Below are 17,097 nucleotides of genomic sequence, written 5' to 3'. Positions count from 1 at the left end.
CCGTTTCCCATCTGCCTCGGGTTGGGATTTTTGTAAATGGTGCAGGGACTGCTTTCAGCTTGGCCCCACACCATTACCCAGACACCTTACCCCACCCCCTCATTCCATTGTTGCTGTCACTGCACAGAACTGGTCTTGTGAGGTTCAGAGTGAAACCCCCTCCCTCTGGGCAACTCTTTATCCTGTGGGGGGAGTAAATGAACTCTTTTGTATCTCTCTTCCCCAGGGTTGGAGATAGGGAGGAGTCCAGAACTAGAGGGCATAGAGTTGGGGGGGGGGGGGGGGGGTGGGGGGGGGGGGGGTGGAGAGAGGGAGTGGAAGATTTGTGAGGGACCTAAGGGGCAACCTTTTCACGCGGAGGGTGGTGCGTTTATGGAATGCTGCCAGAGGAAGTGGTGGAGGCCGATATAATGACAGCATTTAAAAGGCATCTGGATGGGGATAGGAATAGGAAGGGTTTAGAGGGACATTGGACAAATTCTGGCAAATGGGTCACTTGGTTCATTTAGAATATCTGGTCGGCGTGGACTGAAGGGTTTGTTTCCATGCTGTACAACTCCATGACTATTTCTACATAGTCAGAACCAATTTGACAAGACTAGGAATAGGCCATTCACCCCTTCCAACCTGTCCTGAGCTGTGGTTAAACTGCATATAATTCAGTGCAAGTTTCAGAAAGGTTTCAACAGCTCTTTTAAAAAATTTAAATGCTTTCAGACTTCAACTATGTTTCTGAATATATCATTTTGGTATTCTTAATTGTAAAGATACGCGTATCTAGTGAACACAACCCACAACTCCTGGTGCTGCCAGGAAACTTTACAATGCTGATGAAACGATGCAGTACCTGCACTCACAAAAAACTTACAAATTTCTAACGATACTAGCTCCTCATTCACTGCTCCATCTGATACACGACATTGGAAACTCAGTGCAGGAGGCTGCAAAAAAAAAAATTTGCAGCTTTAAAACAAAAACCTCTTGGAGCTCAAAGCTTTCAATGAGAGTCTGAGCCTGGCAGTAAGTAAGTTCAGGTAACCTTTATTGTAACCCAACTTTGTTACAGCTTCAGATTCCTCCCCCCCCCCTCACCAACTGGTAGAAAAAGTTGCTTTTTTTTTAAATAAGCAGCTCAAGGTCAAACCGCACACATTGCCACCCCCCACCCCCTCTCCCTTTACTATTGGTCAGCACCGAGTTGTCCCTTTGTAATTAGGTCCTTGCTACAGCCGTAACCCATAGGAAATACTGCCTCCCTCACCAATTTCAACCCATACCCTGTCTCCAAGTAGTTTCTCTCCACGCATTTGTCAGTGGGGGGAGGGCAGTGTAGAGACAACCAGACTCTTGTGGGTCACGTGTAGGCCAGACCGGGTAAAGGATGCAGCTGGAACGACTGAGTGAATCCTCTCCCACAATGGCGGTTCCCTTCCCTAACAAGGGAGAGAGGGAATCAGATGGGGGTTTTCTTCCACCCCCACCCCAACCCCGAAAATGGTTTCACCGTTAGATTCTGAACTCCAGATTTCTGACCAAATTCCAATTCTGCCATCTGTCGCAGTGAAATTCAAACCTGGGAGTTCCCAGAACCGGGTTGATAGTCCAGTCGATAATGGCACTTGGCTGTCGCTCCTTCAATCCCCCTGCGATGGCACGTGAACTCGCTGGTGCCTCCGCAGGTGGGAGGAGCAGGTGAAGCCTTTCCAGCACTCGGGGCAGCTGAAGGGCCTTTCCTCTGTGTGGACCCACCGGTGGGTCAGCAAGTTGGAGGCCTGGGTAAATCTCTTCCCACACTCAGGACAGCTGAAGGGCCTCTGCCCCGTGTGGACCCGCTGGTGGGTCAGGAGGTGGGAGGCCCGGACAAAGGCCTTCCCGCACTCGGGGCAGCTGAATGGCCTTTCCCCAGTGTGGAGCCGCTGGTGCCTGAGCAGGTTCGAGGAATTCCTGAAGGCTTTCCCACATTCAGGGCAGTTGAAGGGCCGCTCCCCTGTGTGGATACACCAGTGGGTCAGCAAGGTAGAGTCCTGGGTAAAGCCCTTACCGCATTCGGGGCAGGAGAATGGCTTCTCCCCCGTGTGGATGTGCCGATGAACCTCCAGGGCAGACGGAGCACGGAAGCCTTTCCCGCAGTCACCACACATCCACCGTTTCTCCACAGGGCGGGATTCCTTGGGCTTTTCCATGGCCGAAGCTTGAGCTGCACACAAACGTGTGGAGACCCTCCCCAACATGAATTCCTCTTCCCAGGCCGTATAGATATTACACGCTCCTCACTCAGTGCACTGCAACGGTAGGGTCTCTCATCCAGTCCCACTGATGCTGAAAACCTGCTCAAACAGGAACCAAAATGCTTTGCTCCTTCTCACAGACTCAGTTGAAAACTGTTATGGTCCTGATGGACTGAGTGACTGTCAGACATTGACGTCAAAGTGAGGACTGCAGACACTGGAGAGTCAGTGTTGAAAAGTGCAGGTTGTCAGGCAGCATCTGTGGAGCAGGAGAGTCAATGTTTCGGGCATAAGGCCTTCATCTGTTGATTTTGAAACTTCTGTCTTCAGATCTTCATATACTCTGTAAAAAGCAATTACAAACGTCATCACTGTCAGTGCAGGGGAGAAATTCTGAACAAGCAATTAATTCTACTTTCTGCAGAACATTCTTTTCTTTTGTTATTCCACAAAATTGAAAGCACCACCACCATCCCACTCTCTCTCCCCCTCCGCTCTAACTAATCCCCCTGAAGGTGCTGATTCAGGATCTTACAGGGACAGAAAAAGCAAAAACATCAAGACTGACATCTCTCTGAATTTTGGATACCTCCACCTGAAAGTTAATATCTTTCACAACACTGGGATACTGCTGAGAGTGAGCAGGTCTGATTTGGGAAGAGTGTCAATTCAGGGTGAACCTGCAATGCAGCTTCTTGAAGAAGAACTAGACACAAAATGGTTAACGTCCCCGGGAAGCGGGGGAGCAAAATGAGACGTCAAAGAATTAACATAGACACCAGAGAGAAACTGAAGGTAAAGATGTGGCAAATGTTTGTGGAAAGCCAGAGTCACAGATACACAGCACAGAAACAGACACTTGGATCAAACTCTTCGGTGCTGACCAGATATCCGAAATTAATCTAGTCCCATTTACCAGCACTTGGCCCATATCCCTCTGAGCCCTTCCTATTTATATCCCCAACCAGATGACTTTTAAAATACTGTAACTGTACCAGCCTGAGCCACTTCCTCTGGCAGCTCATTCCATACATGCACCACCCTCTGCGTGAAAACAATACCCCTTTAGGCCACTTAAATCACCACCGCCCCGACCCCCATCCTCACCCTTAACTTATGAACCTCCAGGTCTGGACTCCCCCATCCCAAGGAAAAGACCTTGTCTCATTACCCTCTCCCCGCCCCTCTTCATTTTATAAAAGTCCCGCGTTTATCCGTCTCTCCTCACCTTTAGTCTGCAGAGTCTGCTCCCCCCCTGGATTCACTCCAGTTGCTACAAGTGAACAGATTCCCCCTCCCTCCCTGGATGCAGAGTTCCCCAGAGGGAAGGAGTCGCACTCTGACACTGGCACGGCCACTTCCGCGTTGTGACGTCACCAATGGAGCGAGGCCGGCAGCGGGGGGGGGGGGGGGGCACATTGCGCCTGCTCCGGACGGCGGCCGTCTGGTCCGCAGTGCGCCTGCGCAGTTTGCAAAACATCTTCCCTTCGGAGAAGCTCCATAGTGTGGAAGCAGGCCACTCGGCCCAGGGAGTCCACACCGACCCTCCGAAGGGTAACCCATCCACGCCCATTCTCCAACCCCTATTGCTCTGCATTTAATCCTTACTAATGCACCTAACCTGCACATCCTATGGCTAATCCACCCTAACCTAGACAGATGCCAGCCAGACATCCTAAATTAACGTAGTTCCATTTGCCAGCATTTAGCCCACATTCCTCTAAACCCTTGCTATTCATATATGCAGATGCCTTTTATATTGTGTCATTATTCCAGCCTCCACCACTTCCTCTGGCAGCAGGTTCCATTCATCCACTACCCTCTGCGTGAAAACGTTTCTGCTCACTTCCCTTTCCCCATTCACCTTAGTCCTATGTTCTTCTAGTTCTGGACTCCCCTACCCTACCCTGGGGAAAAGACCTTGCCCTGATCTATGTCCCTTATATAATTTTATAAGGTCACCCCTCAGCCTCTGATGCTCCAGGGAAAATATCCCTGGCCTATCAGCCTCTCCCTGTTCCTCAAACATTCCAACTCCATCAACAAGCCTTATAAGTTTTCCCACCCCTTTCAAAGTTTCACAACATCTTTCCTATTGCAGGAAGACCAGAACTGAATGCAGTATTCCAAAAGTGGCCTAACCACATGTCCTGCACAGCCACAACAGGACCTCCCAAATCCTGTACTCAATGCTCCGACCAATAAAGGGAAGCATACTAAGGTCTCTTTGTTCTGCAACACTCCCCTTAACTGTTCAAGTCCTGCCTGGATTGCTTGACCAAACTGCAAACCTCACATTTCTCTAAATTTAACTCCACCTGCCACTCTTTGGCCGATCAGCCCATTCGATCAATTCTGATTTATATCTCTTTCCTCCCTTATTCCAGAGAAACTGAAGGTCTCCACCCCACACACACTCCCTCCATTTTCAGTTTGCTGAACCTAATCCCTGCTGTACCTCACCCTGAAGGGTCTGGCTAATGCTGATTAACAGGGCCATACTCTCCAGGAGGGGGATCTAATTGAAACATACATAATACTGAAAGACCTGGACATTGGGAAGATGTTTCAATTGGTAAGAGAGACTAGGACCAGAAGATCTTTTAGAATGGAGAAAAGGAACAACTTCAGCCAGAGAGTGGTGAATCTATGGAATTCCTTGACACAGAAGGCTGTGGAGGCCAGGTCACTGGGGATATTTAAAACTGAGATAGATCGGCTCTTGAGTATCAAGGGGATTGAGAGGAATTGGGAGAAAGCAGGTGAATGGGGTTGACAAACCGATCAGCCACGATTGAGTGGTATGAGCAGACTCGATGTGGTGAATGGCCAAATGTCTGCTCCTGTCTTATGGTCTCTTACTGTCCTGAACATAGTGAGAGAGTTGGGAGCAGGAGTAGGTCATTTGGTCTTTCGAGCCTGCACCAGCTTTGAACAGATCATAACTGGATATTAATCTACCTACATCTAGGTGGATAGGCTGGGATGTTTTCAATGGAACACAGGAGGTTGAGATGCGACATTATAGAGAATTATAAAATCATGAGGGGCATAGATGAGGTGAATGGCAGGAGTTGTTTCAAGATTAGGAGCAAATTTTAAAGGTGCGAGGTGAAAAGATTTTAAAAGAGATATGAGGAGCACCTTTTTCCTTTGAGAGAGTGGTTTGTGTGTGGAATGAATGTCCAGAGGAAATGGTGGATGCAGGTACAGTAACAGCGTTTAAAAGATGTTTGGATAAGGACATGAATAGGAAAGGTTCAGAGGGAGGTAAAAACAATGACTGCAGATGCTGGAAACCAGATTCCGGATTAGTGGGGCTGGAAGAGCACAGCAGTTCAGGGAGCATCCATGGAGCAGCGAAATCGACGTTTCAGGCAAAAGCCGTAAGGTTCGGAGGGATATGGGCCAAACACAGGCAGGTGGCATGAGTTTAGTTTGTGAACATAGTCAGCACGGACTAGTTGGGCTGAAGGGTCTGTTTCTGTGCTGTCCGACTTGTAACTGTTTTATACTGGTCTTGAAACCATTTCCTTGCCTTCCCCCAGAAACATTCACCTCTTTGTTGTTCAAACATCAGATGAGTTCAGCCTTGAATATATTCAATGAGGCCCCTCTAACTGCAGGAAGGCATCCCCACTTCTGAACTCAATTGCTCTTGCTAATATAACACTTGCCTTGCCGATTGCTTGCTGCACCTGTCTGACAACTGGCAGTGACTGGTGTAGAAGGACGCTGAGGCCCCTTTGTACATCCACACGGCATTCCTGATGAAGGGCTCGGGACCGAAACTTCAACTCTCCTGCTCCTTGGAAGCTGCCTGACTGCTGTTCATTTCCAGTGCCACACTTTTTGGCTCTGATCTTCAACACTTGCAGTCCTCACCTTCCCCACATCCCAATATATCACCAATTAAACAATGCTCCTTTCTGCTGTTTTCTTCCCCACAGCAAAGGCTATAACTTCACACTTTGGGACTGTGTTTGCCAATTGAGACACAGACCTGGATCAACATTTCCTGAGTCTGCTCCTCCCTGGATTCACTGCCTTTACATTCAGTCGCTGCGAGTGAACAATTGAAGCCCACAATGAAATAAGAAATGGAAAAGAGAGTGCCGTACTCACGGATGTTAAACAGAGGAAGGAAGTTGCAGTCTGGAGTGAAGCTCATTCTTCAGAGAGAGAGAGGTACAGCAGCAGCTTCAGAAGCTCATGGGACAATTTCCGCATTCAGACAATAGGGGGTGTTCTCATTGGCAGGAGGACTACCCTCCATCCGGTCCTCCAAGGCTCCCCATTGGCTTCTAAAGAAGATCGCGCCCCGTTGCAGCGGACAGCTAGGAGCATGCGCTGTATTCTCTGTGGCAATGCTGCGATTACTGACAAATTTAAGTCTCCAAATGCCAATAGGAGAAAAAAGAAACGGTAGAGCCAATATTTATTTTCCCCCGTGACTCGACCTAACCAAACATGCTCCTCACTAGTTTTGCTAGTCACCTTGCCTACACCCCTCATGATTTTACAAATCTCAATAAGGTCACCCCTCAACCACCTCCACTCCAGTGAATAAAGTCTGAGCCTCTCCTTATAACTCAAACCCTCCAGTCCTGGCAACATCCTGGTAAATCTTTACCGAACCTTCTCTAATCGTATTCTTCCCATAACAGGGCGACCAGAACTGTACTCAGTTCTAAAAGTGGCCTCACCAACATTCAACAGTGTGAACAATGAAGGCAAGTGGGCTAAACAACTCTTCACCACTTTGAAAGTTGCATCACTGGTAGACAAAGAACTGTGTACCTGAATCACACCCCCATGTCTCTGTTCTACAACATAACCCAGGGCCCAGCCAGTAACTGCTACAAGTCCTCCCCCTTTTTTTAAAGCAAAATCAATTCCTCGCTTTTATCGTTACCTCTCTCGTGCACACACTCTCTCTCTCAACACAGACACACACCACCCAACACTCTCACAGGTTTATACTCCATCACACTCATACATTACCGAGCATGCACACAGGCAAACATATACTCTTAGGCGAACTCACACACAAAGTCACATGCGCGCACACACACTCTCTGATGCATGCACAGACACACACAGGTCTATGGGGTAAATTTGCATTTGCAGATACAATCAATTTTGATCAAGAAAAAGCACACATTCTGCAGGCAGTCAATCCATGTAATATTTTATAAATTCCTACTTTGGAAATGGAACCAGTCTGATTCAAGATTGGGATACAGACAGAGTCAAACCTCACATCCTTCATGTACTGAGCTGAGATGTCACTGATTTTTATAAAACCTTCAGTCATCTCAAGAATGTGACTCAAAAGTACTTCTGAGCTTTACATATTAATGAACCAAAACCCGCAACCCATTCTAGAAGATGAAAGACTAAACCACAATCTTAATTTGTTCAATACATCCTATCAGTAGTGTGACACTGTGATCGATTGCGATATGTTCCTGCTCCATAGCTACCCAATGAAAGAGCAGCACTCCAAAAGCTAGTGCTTCCAAATAAATCTGTTGGATGATAACCTGGTGCTGTGTAATTTTATCACTTTATCCACTCCAGCCCAACACCGGCACTTCCACATCGTTTCCAGTGAACACAGCCCACAGCTCCTGGTGCTGCCAGGAAACCTTACAATGCTGATGACATGGCGCACTCTGCACTCCTGAAAAAGTTCTAACGATACTGGCTCCTCATCACTGCTCCATCTGATACACGACATTGGAAACTCAGTGCAGGAGGCTGAAAGAAATGAGCGGCTTTAAAACAAAAACACATCTTGGAGCTCAAAGCCTTCAATGAGAGTCTGAGCCAGGGGGTAAGTTCAGGTAACCTTTATTGTGACCCAACTTTGTCACAGCTTCAGATTCTCCCCAGCAAAAAGGCAGAGAAAGCATAGCAGATTTTTTTAAAAACTCCTCAAGATCAAAGTGCACACAGACATTCCCCCTCCTTTCTTTAATATTGGTCAGCACGGAGTTGTCCCTTTGTAATTGGATCCTCGTTACAACCGTAACCCGGAGGAAGCATTGCCTCAGTCAGCAATTTCAACCCATACCCTGTCTCCAAGTAAGTTTCTCCTCACCCATTTGCCAGGGGCTTTTTTGGGGGGACAGGGGTGGGTGGGAATCAGCCACACTGCTGTGGGTCTGGAGTCACGTACAGGCCAGACTGGTTAAAGGATGTGGCTGGGGCGACTGAATCAGATGGGGGTTTCTCCCCGCCCCCCCCCCCCCCCCCCCACCCCCCACCAACCCCCAACCCCTAACCCCTAAAATGGTTTCACCGTTCTGAACTCCAGATTTCTGACCAAATTCCAATTCCACCATCTGTCGCGGTAGGAATTGAACCCGGGATCCCTGGAACTGGGTTGATTGTCCAGTCGATAATGGCACTCGGCCGTCACTCCTTCAATCCCCCTGCGATGGCACGTGAACTCGCTGGTGGCTCCGGAGGTGGGAGGAGCGGGTGAAGCCCTTCCCGCATTCGGGGCAGCTGAAGGGCCTCTCCCCGGTGTGGATCCGCCGGTGGGTCAGCAGGTTGGAGGTCCGGGCAAAGCTTTTCCCGCACTCAGGGCAGCTGAAGGGCCTCTCCCCGGTGTGGACTCGCCGGTGCTTCACCAGGGCAGAGGAATCGCTGAAGGCCTTCCCGCACTCAGGGCAGCTGAAGGGCTTCTGCCCTGTGTGGACCCGTTGGTGCTTCAGCAGGTCGGAGGAATCGCTGAAGCCCTTCCCGCACTCGGGACAACTGAAGGGCCTCTCCCCAGTGTGGACATGCTGATGCTTCAGCAGGTCCGAGGAATAGCTGAAGGCCTTCCCACATTCAGGGCAGCTGAAGGGCTTCTCCCCCGTGTGGACCCGCTGGTGCGTACGCAAGTTGCCCACCTGACTGAATCCCTTCCCGCACTCGGGGCAGGAGAATGGCCTCTCCCCAGTGTGGATCCGCCGGTGGGTCAGCAGGATGGATGCCTGTGTAAAAGCCTTCCCGCACTCAGGGCAGCTGAAGGGCCTCTCCCCCGTGTGGACCCGCCGGTGCTTCAGCAGGATGGAGGAATTGCTAAAGATCTTCCCGCACTCAGTGCAGGGGAACGGCCTCTCCCCGGTGTGACTGCGCCGATGAATCTCCAGGGCAGACGGAGCACGGAAGCCTTTCCCACAGTCCCCACACTTCCACGGTTTCTCCATGGGGCAGGATTCCTCAGGTTTCTCCATGGCCACAGCTTCAGCCGCACACAAACACATCGTGAATTCCTCTTTCCAGGCTGTATAGCTGCTACACGCTCCTCATTCAGTGCGCTGCAACAGTTGTGTCTCTCATCCAGTCCCACCGATGCTGAAAACGTACTCAAACAGGAACCAAAAAGCTTTCCTCCTTCTCACAGAATCATAGTTGAAAACTGTTGCGGTCCCGATGGACTGAGTGACTGTCAGACATTGACATCAAAGTGAAGACTGTAGACGTTGGAGAGTCAGAGTTGAAAACTGCAGCGCTGGAAAAGCACAGCAGGTCAGGCAGCATCTGAGGAGCAGGAGAGTCAACGTTTCAGGCATAAACCCTTCATCTGTTAATCTTGAAACTTCCCTCTTCAAATACTCTGTAAAAAGAGATTACAAAGGTCATCACTGTCAGTGCAGGGTAGAAATTCTGAACAAGCAATTCTACTTTCTACGGAATACTTTTTTTTATTCCACAAAACTGAAAGCACCATCTCACTCTGCTCTGACTAATTCTCCTGAAGGATCTTCCAGGGACTGAAAAGCAAAAACGTCAAGACTGACATCTCTGCATTTTGGATACCTCCACCTGAAAGCTAATATCTTTCCCAACACTGGGATCCTGCTGAGATTGAGCAGGTCTGATTTTGGGAAGCAAAAAAAAAGTGTCAATTCAGGGTGAACCTGCAATGCAGCTTCTTGAGGAAGGACCAGACACAAAATGGTTAACAACCCCGGGAAGGTGGGAGCAAAATGAGACATTGAGGCATTAACACCGACACCAGAGAAAAACTGAACATACAGACGTGGCAAACATCGTTGGAAAGCCTGGGTCATAGAGACATACAGCACAGAAACACCCTTTGGTCCAACACGCCTGTACCAAACAGTACAAAGAGATCTGGGTGTTCTTGTACACCAGTCAATGAAGGCAAGCATGCAGGTACAGCAGGTAGTGAAGAAGGCTAATAGCATGCTGGCCTTCATAACAAGAGGGATTGAGTATAGAAGCAAAAAGGTTCTTCTGCAGCCGCACAGGGCCCTGGTGAGACCACACTTGGAGTATTGTGTGCAGTTCTGGTCTCCAAATTTGAGGAAAGACATTCTGGTTATTGAGGGAGTGCAGCGTAGGTTTACGACGTCAATTCCTGGAATGGCGAGACTACGTTACGCTGAAAGACTGGAGCGACTGGGCTTGTATACCCTTGAGTTTAGAAAACTGAGAGGGGATCTGATTGAGACATATAAGGTCATTGAAGGATTGGACACTCTGGAAGCAGGAAACATGTTTCTGCTGATGGGTGAGTGCCGAACCAGAGGACACAACTTAAAAATACGGGATAGATCATTTAGGACAGAGATGAGGAGAAACTTCTTCACCCAGAGAGTGGTGGCTGTGTGGAATGCTCTGCCCCAGAGGGCAGTGGAGGTCCAGTCTCTGGATTAATTTAAGAAAGAGTTGGATAGAGCTCTCAAGGATAGTGGAATCAAGGGTTATGGAGATAAGGCAGGAACAGGATACTGATTAAGGATGATCAGCAATGATCATATTGAATGGTGGTGCAGGCTCGAAGGGCAGAATGGCCTACTCCTGCACCTATTGTCGATGTTCCAAATCAATCAAATTCCATTTTCCAGCATTAGCCCATATTCCTTTAAAACCTTCCCATTCATATACCCATTCAGATGCCTTTTTAATGTTGTAATTGTACTAGCCTCTACCACTTCCTCTGGAAGCTAATTCCTTACACGTACCATCCTCTGGGTGAATACATTGCCCTTTTGGTCAGTTTTACACCTGCCCCTCTCCCCCACCCTGAACCAATTACCCTCCCATTCTGGACTCCCCCACCCCAGGGAAAAGACCTTGCCTATTTACCCTATCCATGCTCTTCATGATTTTATAAACTTCTACAAGGTCACACTTCAGCCTCCGATGCTCCGGGGACAACAACCCCAGCCTGTTCAGCCTCTTTCTAAAGCACAAATCCTCCAACCCTGGCAACATCCTAGCAAATCCTTTCTGAACCCTTTCATGTTTACAACATCGTTCCAATAGGAGGGAGACACAATATTGCAGAAGTGGCTGTGGTTCTGTTGGACAATGGCGATTTAATTCCAAAGTGTTAATTCCTTCATGAGAAGAGAATAATCAGCAATGTAGCTGTGAGAGGCCCCTTGCAGAAGAGTGAAGAACGGAGTGAGAGAACATTCAATTAAGATGAAGAGGAACAGAGTTGATTCTGAGACTGGGGACTTAAATCTAAAGCAACGGCAGAAACAAGAACAGGCTGCAACAAATGAGGGAACATTATTGAAAGAAATGACAAACATTTAAATAGCACCAGAAGGAACAGTTGTTCCATCCTGCCTGACAAAATAAAACACACAAGGTGGCCCAGCCACAGCTAACAAGGGACATTAAGGATCGCACTGGATCCAAAGAAGTGGTATACAAATTGGTTAAAAATAAAGCAGCAGATCTGAAGACTGGGAGCAGTTTAGGTTTCAACAAAAGGATTGATGAAAAGGGGAAATGGGGGATGTGAAGAGGCAAAAAAAGCATTAGTGAAAACAATTACACTTAGAAACAGGCAAAGGTCTCAGGTGGAAAAAAGAGATGGCAGACCAATTCACCACATATGTTGCTTTGATCCTCACAAAGGAGGACACAAGTAACATCCCCAAAATGTTGGGGAACACATGGTCCATTGAGAGCAGAACTGAAGGAAATGAGCAGTTGTGTAGAAATGGTGCTGGGGAAATTAATGGGATTGAAAGTTTACAAATCCCCAGCACCTGGTGATCCAAACCCCAGACTATGGCCCAAGTCATTCAATTGTCAAATCTTGAGCTGACCTTAGCAGGACTTATACACATCATGGTAAGGTCCCAGGGAGTGTTGCTGAACAAAGTGACCTTGGAGTGCAGGTAGATAGGATAGTGAGGGTGTTTGGTATGCTTTCCTTTATTGGTCAGAGTACTGAGGACTGGAGTTGGGAGGTCATGTTGTGACTGTGCAGGACATTGGTGAGACCACTTTTGGAATATTGTGTGCAATTCTGGTCTCTTCCCTATCGGAAAGACGAAATTCTAATTGACACAAAGGCTGACCAAGATTGGAATTCTCTCCCGGAAATGACGGCGAGCTGTACCTTCACCAAGATGGCCGCCCGCCAGCGCGGACCAAAGACAACTTCCGCCTGACCCTCACAAAGATGGCCGTCGGTTGCCCGGGCAACCCGAGGGGTCCTTCGCCGGTGAAGTAAACACTGGGCCTGTGCGGCTTTTATTGGAGGCCTCAGGCCTCCCCCGAGGAGTTTATAACCTCCCCCACCCTCCCTCCCTCCTCCCGCGGTTCCTAATCCTACCCTGTCTCACCATCTCCTCTCCCCGGGGGCAGGAGCCAGGTCTTGGCGCTCGGGCCTGGCGACCTCCCCCGAGATGTTTCTGAGACCTGTCCGTGTTCTGAAGAAGGATCCCCGGACCCACTCAGCCTTTCCCGGCGGTTTCTGTCCTTGTTCCTTCGGCCGCCGTCCCGCTGCGGGATCTACACTGCACATGCGCCAGCTCGATAAGGGGCGGGGTCCGGATGAGTGACGTCTTCGCCAGTTCAGGGGGCGTGGCTGGAGGAGTCCTCCAAGAATTCGGGAACAATAGGGGGCGGGGCGATAGTTGTGCCCGCCCCCAGCCGCCTGAAAGTTGGGTTTCTTCTGGGTTCGAACGTAGTTTTTTTATTCAATTTTCAGCCTGTTCAGAAGTGAGCAGAATGGGTTCTTTCTTGATGATAGTGTTTTATTAAAATGCCTCTTGATTAAATTTTAAAAGTATAAGTGATAAGTGCTAACTCAGCCTGGAGCACTCCTTTTTAAGAGCAAAAAGACAGTGTTGTTATCTGGGTCTGGAGATTTTGGATGAGCAAAGATGGTGATATACCCTTCCTTGTCGGAAATGGGAGATTAGGGAGAGTTTCCACGTTACTGAGGATTGTCTGCAGCAAGTGTCCTTGGTCACGAATCCTATCAGATTGACTGGATCTGTTGGAGCAACAGTTCGAAGCAATGAGGAATTTACAAGAGCTAGGGGGTGTGATAGTTATAGGAAGGGAGAAAAGCTGCAGATACAGTCAGAGAGATGGAGTAACACCAGGAAAGGTAGGAGAGATAAACAGGTCGTGCAGGAATCTTCTGTGGCTATCCCAGTTTCAGACAAGTATGCTGTTTTGGAAAATGTATGGGGAATGTAGCATGAACAGCCAAGTTTCTGGTATTGAGACAGGCTCTAATGTAATGAGGGGCATGCTGGGGTCCAAGCGATCGATTGTGACAGGGGACCCTCTACTCAGATGCACAGACAGACATTTCTGCAGCCAGCAGCGAATAATCAGAATGGTGTGTTGCCTCCCTCGTGCCAGGATCAAGAATGTCTCAGAGAGGGGGCAGAATGTTCCAAAAAGGGAGAGGGACTAGCAGGTGGTCATTGTACACATTGGAACCAACGACATCGGAAGGGAAAAAGATGAGATTCTGAAGGTTCAAAGAAAATTAGGCAGGAATTGAAGTAAGAAGGTCCTCGAGGGTTGCAATATCTCGGTTACTCTTGGTGCTATGATCTAGTGAGGGTAGGAATAGGAGGATAGAGAAGATGAATGTATGACTGAGGAGCTTGTGCAGAGAAGGACTCACATTTTTGGATTGTTGGAATCTCTTCTGGGGTAGAAGTGACCTGTACAAGAAGGACGGATTGCACCTGAATTGGAAGGTGAAATATATTGAAATATACTGACAGGGAGATTTGTGAGAGCTGCTCAGGAGGTTTTAAACTAGTAAGGTGGGAATAGTGAGGAAAGAGATCAATCTGAGACTGGTACAATTGGGAAAAGGAGGGAGTCAAGCAGTCAGGGTAGGCAGGGACAAAGCAGAGAACAAGTTAGCATTGGTAAATTAAACTGAATTTACTTCAATGCAAGAGGCCTAACATGAAATGCAGATGAAGTCAGGGCATGGGATATGACAGCAATCACAGAAACGTGACTCAGGGATGGACAGGACTGGCAGCTTAATGTTCCACAATACAAATGCTATAGGAAGGGTAGGAAAGGGGACAAGTGAGGTGGGGAGTGTGTTTTTGATAAGGGTTGGTATTAGAGCTGTATTTAAGCAGAATATTCTTGGGAATACATCCAGGAAAGTTATTTGGGTGGAACTGAAATAAGAGAGGGATAATCACCTTATTGGGATGGTATTATATACCCACCTAAGAGTCAGCGGGAAATTGAGAAACAGATTTGTAAGGAGATTTCAGTTATGAGTAAGAATAATACGGTGGTTATGGTGGGGGACTTTACAACTTTGCCCCCTCACACTAAACTAATGTCCTCTAGTTCTTGACTCCCCCGCCCCAGGAAAAGACTTTGTCTAATTTACCCTGTCCATGATTTTATAAACTTCTACACAGTTACCCCTTAACCTCTGATGCTCCAGAGAAAATAGCTCCATCCTCTTCAGCCTCTCCCTATAGCTCAAACCATCCAACTCTGGCAATATCCTTGTTCATCTTTTCTGAACCCTTTCAAGTTTCACAACATCCTTCCAAAAGGAAGGAGACCAGAATTGCACACAATATTCCACAAGTGACTTAACCGAGGTGTGATACAGCTGAAACATGACCTCCCAATTCCAGTACTCAACGCTCTGACCAATAAAGGAAGGCATACCTTCTTCACTTTCCTATCTACCTGCAACTCCACTTTTAAGGAGCTATGAACTTGCACTCCAAGGTCTCTTTGTTCAGCAACACTCCCTTGGACCTTACCATTAAATGTATAAGTCCTGCTCTGATTTGCTTTTCCAAAATGCAGCCCCTCACATTTATCTAAACTGAACTCTAATTGCTGTGCTTCTGCCTGGATTATTTCTGATAATTTGCCCAGCTCTCAACTCTCGCATCAACCTGTCTGCATATTCTATAGAACTGACTTTGTTTAAGTGTTGCAAAACACACAAGGGCAAATTTTTCGTCTCCAGAAAGTCTTAGCACTGAATACGATAACATTCACTTAAAAATATTGTTCATTCAAACTTTACCAAGCACATCCTCCTGATGCAAAATCCCACAATGACACCCAGTTTTGTTATGATCTTTAATTTTGAAGAGAAATTTGAATATCAAGTGATTAACTGGAAGAACTGTTCACGAGGTTTTCACATTTTTACACAAAAACAAATCAACTGGATTAATTTAGCAGAATAGCACGTATGGCCTTAAATTGTAAATCCAGTTTTCTTTTGAGTGACAGAGCAGGTCCACACCAGATGAGGATCTAATACCTGGATTTAGGCTGTTGTCAGGAGCTTTTATTAAATATAAAATGGCATCTCAATATAAAGTAATATAACAACATGGCTTCAGGCTGCAAATTAACACTGTGTTTAAAATGGCTAAAAGCTGCATTTCTGCATTCCTGAGCTAACTGAATCACAGATGAAGCAAACAGTGCCTTCTTCATAGTATGGATATAATTAAACTAGATAGGACATTACTACCATCCCAGCTAACCTTGAAGCACAAGTATGAGGAGATAATGCACGTGGAACAACATTGTTTCCCAGGAAATATTGTTTCCCAGGGTTAACCTGTTGTCCATTTGTAATTTCATGCTGTACTGCCTCCTAAGAAACATATGAAAATTGCTTTTTGTTCCAAGGAACACAGAATCTTTTAATATCTGTGTTGCTGGACAAATCTTTGCCCGGCCGTTACTAATTAAATTGTGACACCTTACTGAAACAGACCATACTCCTAGTGTTCATTTAACTGATCTCGGAACTGAGAGACCCCACCCGGGGTTGGATCTGCAACTCTCACTGTACTTTTGGTGTGACCCATGATTACAGAGCCTTGTGGGAACCTAGAGGATTTGTAACCCCCACGGGGCAGACGAATAGTAATGCTGTTTTGTCCAATCAATCTGGCAGCTATCAAGATGTTCAGCTCACGCTGAGGCAATGGATACAGTCTTCCAAAGGAATGAGCAGATGAATGCTGCTGCCAAGCAGGCAGCCTTACACCCCAAACTTCTGGTCCCATTGGGTCCCCAGTAAAACCCGGATAGAGATAATATGGGGATCGGAATGCCAGGCCTGGGTATGGGACTGAAATCACAGGGAGGCCCCTTGCTGAGCAGCACAAACTATGGCCTCAAATATGGTACTCCCTCGATACTCAAACCGAAATGTGGGTGATCCCTGATGGACTGGTTTGTGTTCCTTCTTTGCTGCTGCTTACTTCAGTTAATTATGTGCTTTATTGTACACACTTGGGCAAGGAGGGAATGGTTAATACTGTATTACAAACCTGGTGTCACCCAGATTTCCAGAAAGCAGCTGGGAAAAGAGCTGAAGCGTGTTTAATTTGTAAACAAACAGGATGCATGCTGTAAGAGGGATGCCCTGAGGTTGTTAACCCCCTCCTTGCCTGGTCAGCCTTTTATAGAATTATACAACTTGCTTTTATAGAATTATATCACGGACATTGTTATGAATATTGTCTAATAATAGCAGATGTATTTTGTAGATGAATCAAAACCATCCCAATGACTGAAGCAACTGCCACTACGGTGTGGGACAAGTGGG

General features: G+C 47.4%; 2 protein-coding genes and 1 pseudogene across 4 annotated transcripts in view; 1 reads left to right on the top strand and 2 right to left on the bottom strand.

The window, feature by feature from the left end:
• Window positions 1–6,448, bottom strand: part of LOC132808011 (zinc finger protein 229-like) — a 33,159-nt gene extending 26,711 nt beyond the window's left edge. The window contains exons 1-2 of one of the 2 annotated variants that reach the window (XM_060821904.1): window positions 6,354–6,448; window positions 1,746–2,571 (exon numbers count right to left, since the gene is read on the bottom strand). In XM_060821904.1, the coding sequence (XP_060677887.1) occupies window positions 1,746–2,231 (486 nt within the window). In that variant the 5' untranslated portion in view covers window positions 2,232–2,571; window positions 6,354–6,448. The remainder of the gene's footprint in view (window positions 1–1,745; window positions 2,572–6,353) is intronic. The other variant, XM_060821903.1, reaches the window with a different exon arrangement.
• LOC132807998 (zinc finger protein 208-like) overlaps window positions 1–17,097 on the top strand; it is a 216,732-nt pseudogene that overhangs the window by 170,627 nt on the left and 29,008 nt on the right.
• Window positions 8,525–13,022, bottom strand: LOC132808030 (gastrula zinc finger protein XlCGF49.1-like). 2 transcript variants are annotated; one of them, XM_060821930.1, is made up of 2 exons: window positions 12,835–13,022; window positions 8,525–9,843 (listed from the first exon to the last, which is right to left on the bottom strand). In XM_060821930.1, exon 2 carries the CDS (start codon window positions 9,488–9,490, stop codon window positions 8,660–8,662), a length of 831 nt encoding a protein of 276 aa, XP_060677913.1. In that variant the 5' UTR covers window positions 9,491–9,843; window positions 12,835–13,022; the 3' UTR covers window positions 8,525–8,659. The 2 variants fall into 2 exon arrangements, with proteins under 2 accessions (XP_060677913.1, XP_060677912.1); XM_060821929.1 differs by having other exon boundaries at window positions 12,845–13,022.

This window comes from Hemiscyllium ocellatum (genome assembly GCF_020745735.1).
Source record: "Hemiscyllium ocellatum isolate sHemOce1 chromosome 27 unlocalized genomic scaffold, sHemOce1.pat.X.cur. SUPER_27_unloc_3, whole genome shotgun sequence".
NCBI lineage: Eukaryota > Metazoa > Chordata > Chondrichthyes > Orectolobiformes > Hemiscylliidae > Hemiscyllium > Hemiscyllium ocellatum.
The sequence above is the reverse complement of the archived record's forward strand: the minus strand, read 5'-3'. Positions and strand labels throughout refer to the sequence as shown.

Excerpts from the sequence above, each read along its gene's own strand:
- LOC132808030 (XM_060821930.1), bottom strand. The coding sequence starts at position 9,490 with ATGTGTTTGTGTGCGGCTGAAGCTGTGGCCATGGAGAAACCTGAGGAA.